The sequence below is a fragment of the Oryzias latipes genome, chromosome 15 (assembly GCF_053564925.1).
Source record: "Oryzias latipes strain Hd-rR chromosome 15, Olatipes_Hd-rR_3.1".
NCBI lineage: Eukaryota > Metazoa > Chordata > Actinopteri > Beloniformes > Adrianichthyidae > Oryzias > Oryzias latipes.
The window spans coordinates 21,234,525-21,252,911 of record NC_136251.1 but is presented as its reverse complement, the minus strand read 5'-3'; the positions used below and the strand labels follow the sequence as shown (position 1 = coordinate 21,252,911).

Here is an 18,387-nt window from a genome sequence, read left to right as displayed (position 1 = left end):
ATCAAAGTACATTTTTGTGGCTCGAGAATGTTATACATTCCATTGTCACTACTAGCCTTCTGAGAACAAATGACTCATAATAGTTCACTTGTCCTGTCATTATTCTCATGTAACTATCAAATTTTGGGGGGGGATTTATTAACATCCACTCACGCTTTCAATGATTGCATGTTTGAAATCATCACATTACACTGTAAAGTTTTGAATGTACAAATGATTGACACTACTGTATTGTTATCAGTATGTCACAGAGAGGAAAATTGATGTTTTCTCCTCTTTCCTAAAACATTTTTTGCATATTTCTCATATTCCCTGCTCATTTTTAAATATTCAAAATTCAAACACACAACCTTCAATTAACGTCTTCTGTCATCAATATCCAAATTAGGAAATGGAACTCTTAACAAGAACTGTGCGCCGTTTTACTTACCGGTAGTCTGTTTCTAAAAAGAACTAGTCAAAAGATTACCAAATCTCTGGTTGAGTCCAGCTAATTTCATGTTTTATGATCTCATTTTATTCCAGGAATGCATGAACCCCTGTTGCAATGCCACCACATGCACCCTAAAGGGAGACGCCGTGTGCGCTCATGGACAATGTTGTGACGACTGCAAGGTAAGTTTTAGTGGGGGCATGGTTCCAGTTCTCAAGCTTTTCCTAAAGATGTCGTACCAGATTACACAAAGTATTTTAACCCCTTTTTGAGAGCCTTATGCATCTGTGTTTGATGAAATTTCAGAAGTTTCTTTGAACCTACGTCAGCAGGTTTTGAGTTTTCTTTAGTTAAAGAAACAAAACTTTGCCATCTTTTGCTAAACACTATGACGTAAAGGAGAAGCACTGATTTTTAGTCATTTATTTTTATAGAGCTTGCAGAAACATTTGAGCTTGCTGACAGACTTTAAGTATCATTTACATATTGTGAACATTTTTGCTTCTATGTTTTTGTTTGAAGGTATTTTGCCTAACAATCAGAAAGCACTCTTCCTAGATCCTATTTTTAACAGTATTTTCATATTTAGGCCTTAGGTTTACGTTTTCCATATATGTTAGCAGTCTTTCTGCATCGCTGCAATCTGAAATGAATTTTGTTATCTCTTGAAAACTGCTTTGTTTTGTCCTCAGTCAGTGAAAAAATAGAAATTGCAAATAGCATGGGGTAATTTATGCTGAGTAGAGGAGGTTTGGTGACTAAAAAGTTTCACTTGATGGATTTCTATTAGGCAAATTAAAAAGAAAGTCTCTTTTCTATCTAAATCAACCTTTCAACTTTGAATTCTAATAAAGTTTAGTTTATCTTATTGGTTGTAAATGTTGGTTTATTAGGAAACAACCTATTTTTTTACTAAAATCTTTGACCTGTAAATACCTGGTTATTAAATTTTATTATAACTTTCTGTGAAAATAAAAAGATAAACAAAATAATTAGTTAAACAGTGAGTACTTTTCTATCATTTCATCTGTTTAAATTTAGCAGTAGGAATAAAAGGGAAAGTAAAAGACTGCACCCAGCTGTGATGCAAAAAGTTTAAGAAGGCAACATTTTTAAAGTTTTTATGCAGATTCTTTTATTAAAAGGATAAAAAAGAAAGCTACAACCCAAACTGTTCAGAATCCCGCTAAACACAGAAAGACTAAACTCATAAAATACTCTCTATTGAAGAGGTCGTGACGTGTGAAATTGAATAAAGATGATTTGTTTTGCTCTCTGTCTCTAATGCAGGTGATTATTGAACATGGTATAAACTTTATAACAGTTGCAATAGCAGAAAACGTCCCTTTTACATATGTAGTATCAGGCAGAATCCCAGTTTCTACCACTTTGGTGGCAACGAAATGGCTTTTTACTTTCTTGTAAACACAGCAGATGTCAGGCATCTCCATAGTGGAACTGCTTTTATTTTTAAGTGTGCTGTCATGTTTGCATGGAAAGTTAGACAGAGTATTAAGGCCACCATAAAAGAGAAATCAATATATGAGAATAAAGTCGTGAAAGTATGAGGGAAAAAAAGTCAAACATTTACAAGAACAAATTTTGAGAGAAAACAATAGCTATTTTACGAGAATAAATGCATAAAATTACGACAAAATAGTAGTAATTTTCTAAGAATAAACTCGTAATAGTATGATTAAAAAAATCATAATTCTACAAGAATACATTCTTATATCTTATAATATTATGAGGAAAAAAATATGTAATTTCACAAGGAAAAAAAAACATGCTTTTTCGAAAATAAAGGTGGGTGTGCAGTATTTCATTACGAAACATGGAATGGCTTAGTTTTTTTGTTGTAGTTTTTTTGGTAAACAGACTTTTCACTGATTAATTTATTACTTAAATCTCGTAAATTTTTCTATTTATAATTTATTAAATAATCATTTTAGTCCTCTAAAATATTGACTTTTTTACTCCAGAAAATTTTAACTTTATTCTTGTAGATTTTTGTACTATGAATGTATTTTTTTGAAGGCCCTAATACTCCATCATAGAGATATGACAGAATTATTGTGAAAATGTTAAGTGAAGAACCCTGCAGCACTGGAGGTTTTGGGTCTGAGAGCTGCGTTTGTATTTACAGCTCAAGCCGGCTGGCACCCTGTGCCGAGAGTCCAGTAACTCATGTGACTTGCCAGAGTTCTGTACTGGTGCCAACCCTCACTGCCCAGCCAATGTTTATCTGCATGATGGACACGCCTGCCACAACGTTGAGGGCTACTGCTACAACGGCATCTGTCAAACCCACGAGCAGCAATGCATCACCCTGTGGGGAACAGGTATAGCAGAAGTTTTTTGTAATTATGTTCTTTCTGCATTTTGGTGACTTTTTTTTTTTCCTCTGCTCACCATAAATTTGCAGGAGCAAAGCCTGCACCTGGGATTTGCTTTGAGAGAGTCAACTCTGCAGGGGATCCTTATGGGAACTGTGGGAAAGACTCCAAAGGCTCCTTTGCCAAATGTGATGCAAGGTAAAACTTGGCTGCTACTCTGAGCATTGCAGAAGTGCAGGGAAATTAATGTGCAAATCACATCTAATTAGCTTTAAGTAGCAGTCATTAGCAATCATCATTAAGTTGATAACATTTGCCATGTTGTCTTCAAACAAAAGTTTACATGATTATAAACATAAATTGAGAAAGATTGCAGCTAATTACTTGCTAAGAAACTTTTCATGAATCATTTCACGCTATCTTGTCATCTAATTGTTGCATGGATGTTTCCCCTCGGGGTTAACTCTCTAATCTTTCTTTGTTAATTGATGTATTAGTCTCAGCGAAGGAAAACTCTGCCGCCCTTCAACTTTCATCTGTCTCTACATTTGACAGGCTAGCATTTGCTGTCTGATTTTTGCATTTGCATGTGTGCGCTGTATGCAGGGATGCGAAATGTGGTAAAATTCAGTGTCAGGATGGAGCCAACCGGCCAGTTATCGGAACAAATGCTGTGTCTATTGAGACCAATATCCCACTCCAAGAAGGGGGCCGTATTCTGTGTCGAGGGACGCATGTTTACCTTGGCGATGACATGCCAGACCCTGGACTTGTTCTGGCTGGAACAAAGTGTGGAGATGGAATGGTAAGTGGTCATCTTGTGCGATTTAATGTTAATAATGTCGTCTACAATTAAATCATAAGTTTAATTTATGCACAGTCAAGTGTTAATAGCATTTTAATAAAAGCTTTTTATGCAAGACTTGACAACTAGAATGGAATTATGTGACTTCCGGATTGAAGTAGGTTTGAAATAAGACACTCGAATTGACTAAGTAACCACTAGGTGTTGTTTACAAGAAAGTCTATTTCTGTTGAAACATGTGGTCCTATTCAAAAAATTGACAAACTGGTCAAAATGTAATTTTGAATTCTTGTCTAAAGAAGTGGATCGTATCCACTCTACTAAAAAGCCTTTAAGTGATATGGTTCCTATTCCAAAAAGTCTTGTTAGATTTCTCATGATGCATGAGTGTGTACAATGTTACTGTTTTTTTAATAAGAGACTTTGTTCTGGCCCTCCTGAAAATAGTGGCCCACCTGCCTCACATCTGGCCAGCTCTTATGGTGCCATCTTAAAACACACATGAAACACCAAATCTAAGGAAGCAGCAACCTGATTAACCTAACCAAACAATAACTAGAACTAACGATTAATGACAGAAAAAGTGAACCGCCCACAATGTACCTCGAAATCCAGTCTAAAAATTGTCAAGAACCATTGAGCTACAGTATCTGCAGAACAGAAAGGATAGCCGGCATTTACTCCTTCAAATATGGTCAATTAAAGCAGCACTGGTTCCAATTGTAGTGATCAGTTTCCAATGTAACGATTCATTTGAACAATGATTCGATTCATATAATAATTTCTGGTTGCTGATACAATTCATGGTCTATTGGTTCATTTTTGAACGATCCAATTTGATCCGATTCACTGACCTAAAATCGATCCAGGACATCTTTAGCCAAAACTTCAACCAGTGTGACTCAGAGATAAATACCTGGTACTGAATCGTAACGTTTTTCAGATTCCGTGTATTTCTTGGAAGATAATTAAGTGTAAATGAAATATGTGTACAAACAAACAAGTAAAGAGGAATTGATGGCAAATCCATTCACATTTTTATTTCATAGAGTTCAACCTACTTTTGTTTTTCCACATCAAAATAATAAAAACAGAGCATTATTAGACAATTCTACCACACTGTATGGTCACATGTGTTGCAAAGTCTTTCCACACATTGGACTGCAATTATGGTTTGATCAGTTTTTGCTGCCATCACAAGTGGGCTTTCCGCTGTGATACACTTGGTTGTTTTTACGTCATAGTAAAATAAACCTACCATCTCTCAATACAAATAGTATTTTCCAATAAAATGTAGTCAATTTATTTTATTTTGAAAGAATTTTGTAATGAATGTGGATGATTGGATTAACAATTTGCCTTACACAGAAGTTAAGATAGCAAAATTTCATGAACCCAGTGTACAAATAATTGATCCCAACTAATGTTTAATTCAAATTATTATTATGAACTGCATCATATAACAACTATGCTAACAACAATTTAGATATTTGTCATTCATTTAAAAAGTATTACATTGCAATTTCTTATACTTTCTTCTTAATATCTGAAACATAAAAAAACGTCATCGGATGATTTAATGTTTAATTGCATATTGGCGTCTATGCTGCTGTCTCCTGTCATACTTGCTTGTAGAAAGTTGCTAAGAATCCACATCAAAATAACCCATTCTTACTTTCTCTGCTGCTTAGTTTAAAACTGATCATTATATTACATCATACTTAATTTACACACCGCCTCAAACTACAGCCTGCTTCTTCTTAAGAGATTTTATCTCCTTTTTAGACATAGCAGATGTTTTCCAAACCCTTTGCAGTTGTGGGTTCAGCTCTTAAAATGTGTATGTCGTTAACAGTAGACTGAGCATTAGAGGGGCTGGTTGTGGTCAAACATTTCTAGTTTTTAAGTATTTAAACACATTCATTTTTAATACACATGATCTGACACCCAACTCGAAGACATTTGGTTGCACTTTTGATGCACCATAAACAACCTAACAAACGGAAGTGGTGAACTATTTTATGAGCAAAGTACCCATGGAGTTATTCATCAAGGTTTTTAAAAGTTATTGTCATGTTTTACAATCTTTTTTAAGATGCTAGCATTGGTGCCAAGCATGTTTCATGCCATACTTCTGCACACTGTCAGCCAGATCACATTGTCTCTTCGCTACAGCCAGGTCACAAGCTTTTGCCACTCATTACTGGACAGTTTTTAATGGTGTGACGGTGGGCGTCACTGGTCCTGCTCTTCTCAGAAAGGTTGTGTGTTTTCTCCAGCAATCAGTGCATTGAGTTCATGCCCTAAAATTTGACTGCAACTGGAGGATTTAAATGCTTTCCTAAATGCAATTTTCAACCTAAATGCAACAGTTTCTCCTTTTTTTTTGTCTTAGGCTTTTTTTTGTCGAAAAAAGCAGGGTAAAAAGTTTTTTGTGTGTGTTTTTCCCTCTTTTACTAATGGTTCTAAAAAACAATTGTTTAAACTCTAAGGTTACATGATTACAGTCTTTGGAACTGAACACTCCCTTTCATAAATCTAGGCATGGTCTCCATCTTTATTTTACACTTCACGACAAGCATGACCCATTTTTCTCTCTTTGTGTATAAAACTAGATCATTTATCCAGTGATAAATGTTTTCCAAACTCCCAAGTTGAGTCCTTTTTGAGATGTTTACTGGTGCTTTTGCTTTCATAGGTGTGTCTGAACCGGCAGTGCCAGAACGTCAGCGTGTTCGGTGTGCATGAGTGCTCCGGGAAGTGCAACGGACGTGGGGTGAGTGCAAACTGCCTTTTAGCTCAGTGTTTATTGTTAATTTATGCAGTGCAGCTTGTGGAACACTGCGAGGAGCCTTTAAGGACTCTGCACTTACCCATACACGGTTTGACCGGCAAAACAGAGGCAGCCACCTCCCTGATCTGTAATTCCAATTATTAGCAGAGCAACAGCCGATGAATTACAGCAGCGGCTTGTTAATCAGCCTATATTGTGCAGCCGAGGTTGAATCAACCACAATTACCCACATTGTTTAGGATGTGAAAGCTGTTGCAACACACCTGCTCTGAAATGATCACCTTTTTTTCTCATAGCATCTCCCATCAATAATTCAGCCAGGGATGCTTTTATGTTTTATTTACTTTAGTTGTTTTGTTCCGTCAGTTAAGCATTAACCACAGGGTTGGACCGGTTCATTGTAACCACAATGAGGGCAATAAGAAATCAAAGATATTCTTCACTTTTTTATGTTTTATTCTGTACATAAAAACTTTCCCTGAAAGCCATTAATCTCACAAATGAAACAACATATTCTCTTTTTCAGGAAACAAGCGAGCAACGAATTACTTGGTTGGGTTTTTGCAGAGATGCATTTCCTAGGACCTGTTTTGGTTCATTTTGCCTCCTGCAGAATTGTCTGACAAAACAAGGTGTTTTTCATTTTAACAAACACAACCCTTTTTAAGAGTTTACTAGAAAAAAAAAAGATTATCTAAATGTATTCAGAGAGTTGATAGATTACATTTTCCCAGCATTTTGCTGATTTTGTCTTGCATGGATTTTAGCAGCTTTCAGTTTTGTTGTACCTCATAAATTACACACCTTAAATAATGAAACTGATGTGTGAAATGTGGAAATCTTCAGATACAGATGAGATGCTCACTGGGGTTGTGGCATTAATGTTGAAGAGCTGTAAATGCCATTTGCAGTGATTGATTTGCAGCTCCATCTCATTACCACTTCAAGCGTATGCAATGTCCTCAAACTCTGTAAATAATTCATCTCTTTGACATGAGTTTCCATAATCTGTGCCTGTTTATCTGTTATTAGTATTTAGATTGGCTGTTATCTCAAATTAAAAAAAAGGAAAGTTTGGCTTTATTTATTTTTTGTTACAAGTAGTAGTTTTTGACCCAGTGGTTATTCTTATCTTTTTTTTAAGTCCAGTGACCTTTTCTCACAAAAAGGAGACTCCACCCAATTGCCCTCCCCTTGAACTCTTCCATATGTCTGTCTCACATCTGCTCATCTCCTTCCTTCTCTTTTCCAAGTGATGGAATTCGATAAATCGCTAGAGAATCATTTTGAACCTGATTTCTTTCCTTCAGTAGGTTCTACCTGATAGACTCCACTTCATTCCTGTTTCGTCTATTAAATGATTTCATAAAAACTCACATGCATTTTTCTGATTTTATTTTTTTACCCTACTTCGAACCTGCCACTTCAGAACATTCTGACTTGGGAGAAAAAGAGTAGTAGGGGTGTAACGATTCATTCTAACAACATTTCATCATAGTTTCTGCTTGCGGATACGATTGGTTCACTTTGAATTATCTGCTTCACTAACCTGAAATTGATCCAAAACATCTTTGTCCAAAACTTCAAGCCAGAAATAAATACCTGGGTACTGAACAGTGCAGGTGATGTTTTCCAGATTCCTTTCATGTGTTGCAGATAATCAAGTGTAACTTAAATATGTGTACAAACAAACAAGTAAGCAAGAATTAATGGGAAACCCATTCACATTTTAGCTTCATAAAGTTCAGCTCACTGTTGTTTTTCTCATAAAAATAATACAAACGGAACATTTTTAGAATATTTTTCTACAATGTATGGTCACAGATCTTTGTGTTTCCACACATTGGACTGGAATGATGGACTGCTCATTTTTTGCTGCCATCACATGTGTGTTGTTTGCTGTGATGATATGTGTTCCTTTTTACGTTAATAGTGAAATAAACCTATCATGCCTCAATCCAAATATCAATTTAATCAATTTACTTCTTTTTAAAACAGTTTTCTAATGGTATACGTCGATTTGATTACTAACTTGCCTCAGGCAGATTGATCTGCCTGGATCATGGGAATATAAATCGATTCATCAATCAATCATTACACCCCTAGGAGATACAACAGAGCAACTCATGTACTCCCTTCTCGCTTACAGGTGTGCAACAACAAGCAGAACTGCCACTGTGAGGCACACTGGGCCCCTCCATTCTGTGAGAAAGCAGGTTTTGGCGGCAGCATTGACAGTGGGCCAATGAGGCTGACAGGTAGTTTGAATGATTTAACGTCCATCTTCACTCATGCAGACAGAGATACAACACTGCTGACAAAGCAACACAAAGCTCTCCCAGCAGTTTCTCTCACACTGATACATGACACTGCACAGACTAGAGGTTTTTTTATTTTTTTAGTATTTTCTGAGTAAAATATGTCAAAAGTCACTTTAACTGTTGTGCAGGTTTAACAGTCTTATGTCCTGTCACTGTTCTGTGCTGTAGATGTGCGTGTGTGTGTATTAATGTGCGTGTTGTCATATGTGGCATCAGCCGACAGTGTGCTCATTACTGTGGCAATCCTGGTCACCCTGATCAGCCTCCTGGCAGCCACTCTTGTCATCGTTTTGAAGAGGAAGACGCTGCTTCGCCTTCTCTTTGACAACAAGAAGAGCACGCTGGAGAAACTCAGGTAGTGTGTGGTTTAAAAAAAAAAAAACCACCTCATTATCTGACACCTTGACAAACCATGAAAGAAAAAAAACAAGAAGGCAAGGCACAGCATCTTCATTTGTAGAGTACCTTTCAAACTACTTTGCAATTCCAAGAGGTTTGCAGAGACACAGAGGAGCAATGGCAGGTTAAAAACAGTAATAGAAAGATTAAGTCACAGTGACAAAAGAACAGAAAACCAACTAAACACAAGTAGATTTCTCCAGTGTGGTATTAATAAAGAAGTAACTCATCATATGTAAAGGAAAGTTGTCACTGTGGTCCTATAAAGCTAATTTATAAACATATCTGCATTAATGTGCATGATCTTCAGTAAGTGAAGCAGAATAATAACCCTGTAAAGCCCAATGCATTAAAGAATTGGAAAAACATATATATATATATATATATATATATATATATATATATATATATATATATATATATATATATATATATATATATATATATATATATATATATATATAATGGTTATAATATGGATATAATATTTTTTTAAAGTCTTTTACAAAATCAACAAAAAATGTTGCAATTTTTTTATTATCAATCAATCAAACAATTAATCAAACTTTATTTATATAGCACTTTTGACATAAAAGCATAACACAAAGGGTTTTATATTAAAACAAAACAAAATAAATAATATGAAAATATGAAAATTAAAATAAACAATTATTAAAATTTAAAAAGGGCCCGCCTCCCCATACCTACACACAACCTCTTTCACACCTCCCACCCCCTAACTGATGGGAATAGACAATGAGAAATAGGCTGAGCATGAAAACAAGATGTTTGTTATTAGAAATGCTAATAGTAATTGGAATCTCTCTCTCTGTGAATAACTGCATAACCAGCCAAATGCAGCATCACAGACGGGGAACAACCTCACCACAGCTTAGCGCTGATGCAGGTCCCCATCTAGAGCTGCAGCGGCTCAACAGCAGCCGACCCAGAGGGAGAGGACCCAACTGAGGAAGCACCGGAAATAAAAATAAAAATAAAAATGAGAATGAAAGAGCAAACATTCTGATAAAAGCAATAAACAAATAAACAATAAAACATTGAAATAATGCCAATGAAAATAAATCATTAAAAAGCTATTATAATTTTATTAAACAAGATAAAATGGATAAATAAATAAAATTAGCGAAAAGCCAGATTAAAAAGATGGGTCTTGAGCCTTTTCTCATTATGCACAGATATGTTCAATTATGGCAATTATTGGGGGATTTTAGTACGTTTTTGAGCACAACAATGTTAGTTTAAGATGCAGAAATATTGATATGAGCATTCAGGAAAAAGCACCTTATTCACCCACTGTCTCAAATTTGATCCTCACATTTTTAACATGCTGTATTTAGACTGTAAATATCAATAATCACTAAATAACAATAGATGAGTTATTTCCACCATAGTGTTCCTAATAAGCACAATGTTTCCCAAAAAAGTGTTTTTAAATGAGCAGGAAAAGCCCTTCCACTGCCCCTAGTGGAATAATAATGAACTAGAGCGCAAAAAAACAAGAACCAATAGGGACCTGCATGCATGTGCAGAAATGAGTCACTGCATACATTTTTGTTGAAATTAGCACTAAATAATATATTTTTCATAAAAGCCGCCTTCTAAAAATTCTGAAAAATAATTACACAATAATTATAATAAATAAGTTACCTTTTCTGTAGTTAATATATAAGAATGTGGGAAACATTCTTTGTTTTCAAGTTTTAAGGCTCCTTAACATTCATTGCAGGATTTTTCTGTCAACAATCTGCTGAGATCTTGAAAAAGATGATTGACACTTTGAAATTTACAGCTGTTATTCCATAATTGGAAATGTAGACTTTTTTTCTTTGAGAATATAAAATTATGTTATCAGGGGACTTTTCTCCTTCTTTTAATTGGAAATTAGTTCTGTGATCTCAAGATACTTTCTGTGAACTATTTATGTGAAGGAGCCTGAACTTTTTTCAGCAGACTGACAGATTTCTGACTCCAAATTTTTGATGATTATTTGCTCACCACTTTTTTAAATGAGGAAAATGTTAATGGAGGAACTAAGTGGGCTTGTATAACTGTTGCATTTTTTTCTCTCTCTAAATACATACTCTCGGAATTATTGCTTCTTTTTAAAGGGAAGATTAAGATTTAAATACCTTAATTGGCCTTTTTCAAAACTCATATTTTTTATGAAATTGCTGCGATGATCTATATTCAAATAACATCTGCGTATCTGAGGGTTTTTTTAATCAGGTGAGAGTCAAAAGTCCAAATATAAGCCGCTTTGCTGTTCTCATAGATCCGTGGAGACATGTAGGCCCACCAGCCCCATCCGGACCGAGTCCATGTGCCGACCCACACCACACCGCAAGCCTCCACCCAAGCCCTGTGTAGCCAACATCTATAAGGTGAGTGAACCCCTGTATTTCAAAAGAGGGTTTGTGTGCTTGTTTACGCCACAGGCTTTGTGTTTCTTTTGTAATGACTTTTTGCCCGTCCACTTCAGTAACCTGCAGCCAAACCTCATCTTGGAGTCATCATGTTTCCAGGCTGCTTGACAAAACAAAATGACAGCAGGCTGGGTAATAGCTTCAGCCTTTCTATATCTCACTAATATAGAAATATTAATCACAGAGGTGTTTGTGGCTGAATGCAGCACAGTGCATTTGAGAGATTGGGACATTTAAATTAGATTTGGGGCATTGTCAGTTGAGTGCTTTAACGTTTGTGGTTTTATTTTTATTTTTTAGATTTTTTTGGAGGAGAATCAGAGTTGATTGATTCAGGCAGGGAATGGAAATAGGTTTTGATTTGTTTGTTGGAAATGATACGTACAAGCTGAAATTACCTTCCGTGCTTGTGTAGCAAAGTAGAGGAGCAGGCATTTATATGCATGAGAGTGTGTTGATCTGATTTGGATTTGGGTTTGCCTCTGTCTGCAGAATCTGTTGCATAAAAGTGCCGTCGTAATTGAGTGTGGAAGTTCATCCACTACAGTGAACTGTCCACAAGAGTGTCTCTCTGAACCAGCCTGTCCGCTCTCGTTATTGTGAGTCCCTCATCCGGCCAAAGAAGTTGGGCAGCAATGAATGAATCGGCATCGCTGTGTTGTTTTTGCGTATGTGTGTTTGTGTCTCTGCTGTTCCCCCGGTTTCTCCAGTCTGGCTAATAAGTGTGTTTTTTTCTGAATTGAAAAGCATAAGAGCATCTAATGAGGTAAAAAGTAGTTTCAAAGGCCCCTTTGGATGATAGCAATGGTTTTGGCGTTCTTGTGGCATTTTTTTCATAAGAAAATTAGGCTCAAAATTACATTTCTGAGTTTTTCTTTATTCAAATTGTTGTCAGTCGGGAGCAGATAAAAAAATGGAAACTGTCCTTGAAAACAACACTTTTTTTTATTTTGACTAAAATCATCATAATTATAATTAAAAGACCGCCGGGAGCATTTTTACAATGGATGAAAAGATTAACAGAGTGGGACTTTAAATTCAGTTCCTATCCAGTTTTGCCTGAAATTAGCATTTTCAAACTTAGGAAAACTTTATGATTAAAGTCAAATGGTCCTTTTGACATATAGGCTGCTCCTTGATGACTCTTTTCCGTTAGGCTGCAAGTAGAGATTGATACTTAATAGAACAATATTCATTTAGTCTCTGAGGTGTAAGAAAATGGAAAATTCTTAGTCCGAATCTCCTTTTTTTTTCCAAAAGAGGCCTGAGTAACAGGAGAATCACCTAATCAATAAAGGGTAATATAAAAAATGGACTCTGAGACTAATTGTGCAACAGCTGCACCAGAATTTTAAGTCATCATTTACTATTTCAGCAACAATTATGCAAAACACTCAAGAGGATGTTTAATTCTGTCATATAGCTAATTTTCCTCCATTTTTTCTCTCTTTTCAGCCGTCCTTTCGGAGTGCGGAGCCTCTTCTCCCATCACACAGCTTCCACTCGCACAGCCTGCGCAGACTGCCCCTTTACCAGCCCCTGCACATCAGCCAGCCCATGCCTGCGTCTCTGAGCGTGGGCCATCCCTCTTTGCCTCTTGTCCCGCCTCATCACCACCGAGTCCCGCCCAACCGCGCTGCACTGCCACCACAGCCGGTGCCGCCTTTCCTCACCCTACCACGCCATCAATTATCATTCAAAGTGGAGCAGGTTTGTTTGAAGAAAAAAAAACCTGATGTTAGGTCATCAATTTTATGCATGCCTACAAACTTTAGATTGACAATTATTGTGGTTGACCATAACTTTTATATATATTGAAAAAAATCCTTTCAACATTATCCTTGAGGTATTGCATTTAGATGACCATAAATTTGATTTCATTTTTTGATGTAGCACAGCCTTCATTTCAGTTCAACCGACCATAACTCGAGGTGTTGCTGGAAACAGTCCATCTAAGCATTCAGGTGTTTGTTTCTTCATTAAGCTTCACTCTCCATGGATCCTCCATTTTTAAGCACACTGCTAATGACAAATTGCAGTCTATCTCAGGTTCCCACACATATTTTTATTTAAAATGAGTCAAATAAGTATTTTAAATTATTTTTTTTATGTGCTTATTTATTGGTGCTTGGGCTGGGGAGGTTGTCATTTCTAGACCCACAACCTTTCATTTCTACTCCTTGGTGGATCTCTTCAAGATCAGTTAACCCTTTAACACTGGAGGTGTCCACGGCAACACTTACACAACACACGACATGTTGTATCTTAGATAGATAGAGAGATAGACAACTTTATTTATCCATTTGGGAGGTTCCCGCATGGAAATTGACATACCTGGGATCTGATATACCATAACTCTTCATGTCAGAAAAGCGGCTTTCGTTTTGATTGTCGTGAACACCTTACTACTGTGAAATGTTATCAGTACAAAACTGCTTTTCGGGAATTACTGGAAAGCTGGAATTACGATAAAATTCGCAAGCGGTAAGAGTTACGGTAGGTGAAGGAATATTAACACCAGAGCAAAAGTTCTGATGTAAAAGGGCTAAAGCACAAACATGTTAAAATCTTAAACCAACAGAAGGGTGTGTACTGAAAGATTAAAAAAAAGAATCAATCTTGAGCCGGAAAAAAAAAAGAATCAATCTTGAGCCCAATAATGCTTTCTAAGAGAAGACAGTAATGTGCAAATTGTAGTTAATGACCTAAAACTTCCAACCTGCTTGGTAATTTTTAAAGCCTGTGTCTTATCACTGAGCTCAGTGCATTTCTTCACTGCATTTGCTTTGCTTTCCCAAATATTGACAGTAAAATTAAAGCAGTCTCGCTCGATGCAACACTGCAAGTTTCAGATTTCTGCTGAGACATGGAGTTTAGATAGTAAATCCATCCATCTGTTCTGTTAGTGAATCCAAACCTTAGTTCATTCATGCGGCAGCACAGCAAAAAAGTGTGGGATTGGCAGTGTGGCAGCAGCTGGAAATGCAGTAGACTTCAAGATTTGATCAATTGTAGCAGAAAAGAAAGGAAACTGGTGCTTTAAAATGAATAAGTAAACCTTAGATATGACGAACTATGAGATTTATATTTTTCTTCTAGATTAGATGCAACAATAAGATTATAGCTGATGCATTAATATGAAAAAATCCAAATTATTTGAACCCTGTCGAACAAAAAAACACATTCAATGATGAAACTGAGAAAAATTATTTTGTGAAAAGAACTTGAATAAATCAAAACAGAAGTGAAAGTTGGTACGTGTCACACAAACATTTCCTTTAACTCTTTAAAACACTTTGAAAACTTTATTAGTTACCTCCTGCTCTAGTTTAAAAGACAAAAAACAAGTGTGCCCATATTACACACCAAACATCTGAACCTCATAAAAAGAGAGCTGAGCACTTCCTGTAGAGCCACGTGTCTAAATATTTAATTCAGCTTATTTTTGCTGAAAGCAGCAGGTAATACTAAATTTGATTCATGCACAGATGAGGAGCAACCTCCTCTAAGCCTGGAAGACACAGTACTACTTAATTCCACTAAATGTATTTTTTTATTTTCCACTTGTTTGAAGATTTTTTCTGCTCTGCCTTTTTCTATTTTTGATCACAAAATGTCTCAACTGCATTTGTAGAGGCTGTGAAAATGTTCTTCAGTCCTCTTGAGTGCATGAATTTGCTTTCCACAAAAGAATTCTGCTTTTTATGAGCCGGTTTAGCTCGTGCTGGTTTGCGGCGCCTTCCGTCCGTGAAACCAGGGTTTGACTCCGGGCTGCTCCCTATTCCCTTCTCTGCTTCTGTGCCGGTCCCAAGCCCGGTTGCTTTGAGAGGGTTGCGTCAGGAAGGGCATCCGGCGTAAAACATTGCCAAGTTTACCATGCGACTTGTTCGCTGTGGCGACCCCTGATGGGTAAAGCCGAAAGAGAAACAACAAAAGAATTCTGCTTTTGTTGGGCACTTCACTAGTCAAAAGCAGACAACAAATTTGTTGATGATGTAAAGTCAGAACATTTTACATTAGATTCAAAGCTCCCATTCCATGCCCCAAGCTGATTGTGTAACAAGCCATCTAAGTAGTTATTCAGGAAACTGTTACTTTTCTTTTTTCCTTTGGTTCAATCTGGAAGTTTGCTCCTCTTTTTTATCACTAATCCTTAATGTGTGTGCAAAGACTTTGACTTTTTTCACTAAATCAAAATATTTTCAAATTTTACGCCATTATAAACTTTAGAAACATTATTTTTCGAAATACCAAACCTCCTCCCAGTTAGATGACACCAACAGGTCTGTTGTCAGTTTCCCTAATTATATGTTAGATATTTTACCTGTTGTTTTCAATGATAAGAAAACTTTTAAGTTTTATTTTGCCTTCCCCAGCCTTTTTTATCTATTTAAAATAAACTTTTACCCATTGAAGAACATTAATTTTCAGATTTTAAGTTAAAAACAATTTTATAATACTTTTTCAATCTATATTTCTGCAACCTTTTAACAAAATTTAGTGGTTTTGTTAAATCGCGAAAAACATTAATAAAACTGTTTTCTACTGTGATTATAAGCAATTTCACTTTGAAATGTTAGTTAAAGAAAAAGTGCTGTATCTTCAAAACAAATCCAATTTGATTTTTGAAATCCAAAAATTTCATCCCTATTTTTAAAAAGGTTTTTTTTTTAGCGCTGCCAACATTATTGACGTGTGCATTTGTAATAATTAAACGCATACCTTGACCTTGCATCATTCATTCATGATAAAGCCTTGTAGCTAGAGAATAGTAAGTCTTAAAAGACATGCATGTTAAATGTGATGTTTCTGTGGAAGCACTTTCATTACACGGAAGAGCAGAAAGAAGTTTGCATCATATCTATCTGTTTTCTGCACAGAGCCCCACAGCCTCTGCTATGAAAGTCTTTCAAATAAAAATGTTCTTCAGCTGATAGGCAAACGTTTGCTCCAGAAATTGGCCGACGCCTATTGCCATAACAGCAAAACCCGTCTACCTGCTGAGGTCCACTAGGGATTTTTGTGGCAAGGAAGCAGACGAAGCGAGTGAGGCAGCACATGTAAGTCAGAAACACAGGAGGGGATTGTGCTCACAACAAGGACGCACAGGACATCAATCCTTAAAGAGAAAGTCAAGAACAGGCTGATTGTAATACTCGACACAAACTCCCTGCTGTCTGTGCCAAAATGTCTTCCTTTTAAATGTCTTTGCACTGCCTGCACCCCGTTAATATTTCCAAGGGAATACTCCTGTCGTACAGTGAAAGAAAAATTGCGAGAACAGGATGTTCACAAACAGACACGTTAGTTGTTATCGTGTTTAGCAGAAGGTAAGAGACATTTTAGATGCCTGCAGTGTTGAGTAATTATGAAGCAAATAAGCTGTAACCACATTCAGGTCCAGTTTAGAAGACAGCTGCTACACAGCAAGTCAAATCTTTGTTAAATGTAATCTTTCCAGGAACAGAGAATTTGCATTATTGTTGGCAAGAAAACACTTTTTTTTCTTTTTTTTTTTAATTCTTCCTGCTGTAATTTGAAAAGGTGCTTGTGCGCCTTAGGTGACTGCATCCAGAGGACCCAATGCTTCATTTTTAATGAAGATATGTGAGTACCACCAAGACTACAGTGGCAGGTTGAGGTTTTCTGCTAAATGAGTGCACATTATTAGAACGCAGAAGTGGGTTCATCTGTCTACTTAGAATTTTGTACAATTTTGTTTTTTCCTAAAGATATCGAGTATATAATTGTAAATTTGCCTCAAGTGGTTAATTATGAAGCCAAATCATTTAAATATTCCTATTTAATCGTCAAAGGTAGAGAATTTCAACATGTTTCTTTTTTTTATTAAAATATCTTGTAGAAGAATGACAACTTTAGACTCTTTTTTTAATATATATATATTTTATGGTGAAAAAGGAAGGATGATTTGATTAAACAACAAGTCTAAATTCTCTAAAAAGGTCATTTGCTTTTTTTTTTCTTCAACACCCCTCCAAAGCTGCATTTGAATGACAGGATAGAGATACAAAGGTCCCCAGAGGTTTTCTTTTCCTACAAAAAAATATGATTTCAGCCCTTTGGGTTATGTCAGCAGTGCGTTTTTACTAAGTGTACTTTGCAGCTGAGTAGTCTGGGGAATTACTGGTTGGTCTTGGTGAATTTAAAAATGTACACAACATAATCCCACATCTATGAGAGAAACTTCATGTTACAAGAAGATATTAAACCTTAGGTAATGATGGCAAAACGTTGTTTATATTTCAAGCTGCATGCCAAAGGGTCCAAGTACACCCAAAAGTAACCTCCCCCTCCCCGATCCCTGGGCTGCTTCTGAGGTTGACATTCCCTATTCTGTTTAGTTCCCAATCCTTCAGGTCAAAATGCTGGTTCTGTGGCTGCAGTGTGGAGGAGGAAAGGTCTATTGCCTGCAGGGATCCCCACCCACTTATTCCCACATGGTGAGGTTTGCCTCACAGTGGGTGTTTCCAGCACATCAAAAACACTCCTGAGGTTAGGGTGTGAGCAGACCAGAAAAGTTTGGATGAAAAATGCTCTGGTTGCAGTTTCTCAAGGGCCCTTTGGGTCCAAAAAGAGCCTTTTTAAGCCCAAAATACACTATTAGAGGCATTATTCTGCTGTTTTTAGAATACTAGTGCAGCTGGAGGGCATTTCCTTCAACCTTGGATGAAAAAATATGAAATCTGGTTTTTCTACATGTTCAAATAACAGAAAGTCATTCAGAGAGGGTGGTAAGGGGGTAAAATCCCTATACAGAATGGGTGTGCCATTGTCAGGCAAGGCTATGTTGCACTTTTAGGATTTTAGGATTTTAAAATACGTGTATTTGTAAAA

The 18,387-nt window shown here is 36.4% G+C and overlaps 1 protein-coding gene across 7 annotated transcripts in view; it reads left to right on the top strand.

The window, feature by feature from the left end:
- The window catches only part of adam12b (ADAM metallopeptidase domain 12b), an 83,166-nt gene that overhangs the window by 62,506 nt on the left and 2,273 nt on the right, over positions 1 to 18,387 (top strand). For 4 of the 7 annotated variants that reach the window (XM_078932472.1, XM_078932473.1, XM_023963430.2 and 1 more), the window contains 9 exons: positions 526 to 615; positions 2,580 to 2,775; positions 2,859 to 2,967; positions 3,376 to 3,574; positions 6,273 to 6,350; positions 8,518 to 8,626; positions 8,858 to 9,044; positions 11,382 to 11,490; positions 12,988 to 13,242. In XM_078932472.1, the coding sequence (XP_078788598.1) occupies positions 526 to 615; positions 2,580 to 2,775; positions 2,859 to 2,967; positions 3,376 to 3,574; positions 6,273 to 6,350; positions 8,518 to 8,626; positions 8,858 to 9,044; positions 11,382 to 11,490; positions 12,988 to 13,242 (1,332 nt within the window). The remainder of the gene's footprint in view (positions 1 to 525; positions 616 to 2,579; positions 2,776 to 2,858; positions 2,968 to 3,375; positions 3,575 to 6,272; positions 6,351 to 8,517; positions 8,627 to 8,857; positions 9,045 to 11,381; positions 11,491 to 12,987; positions 13,243 to 18,387) is intronic. The other 3 variants (XM_078932470.1, XM_078932474.1, XM_023963431.2) reach the window with 1 other exon arrangement.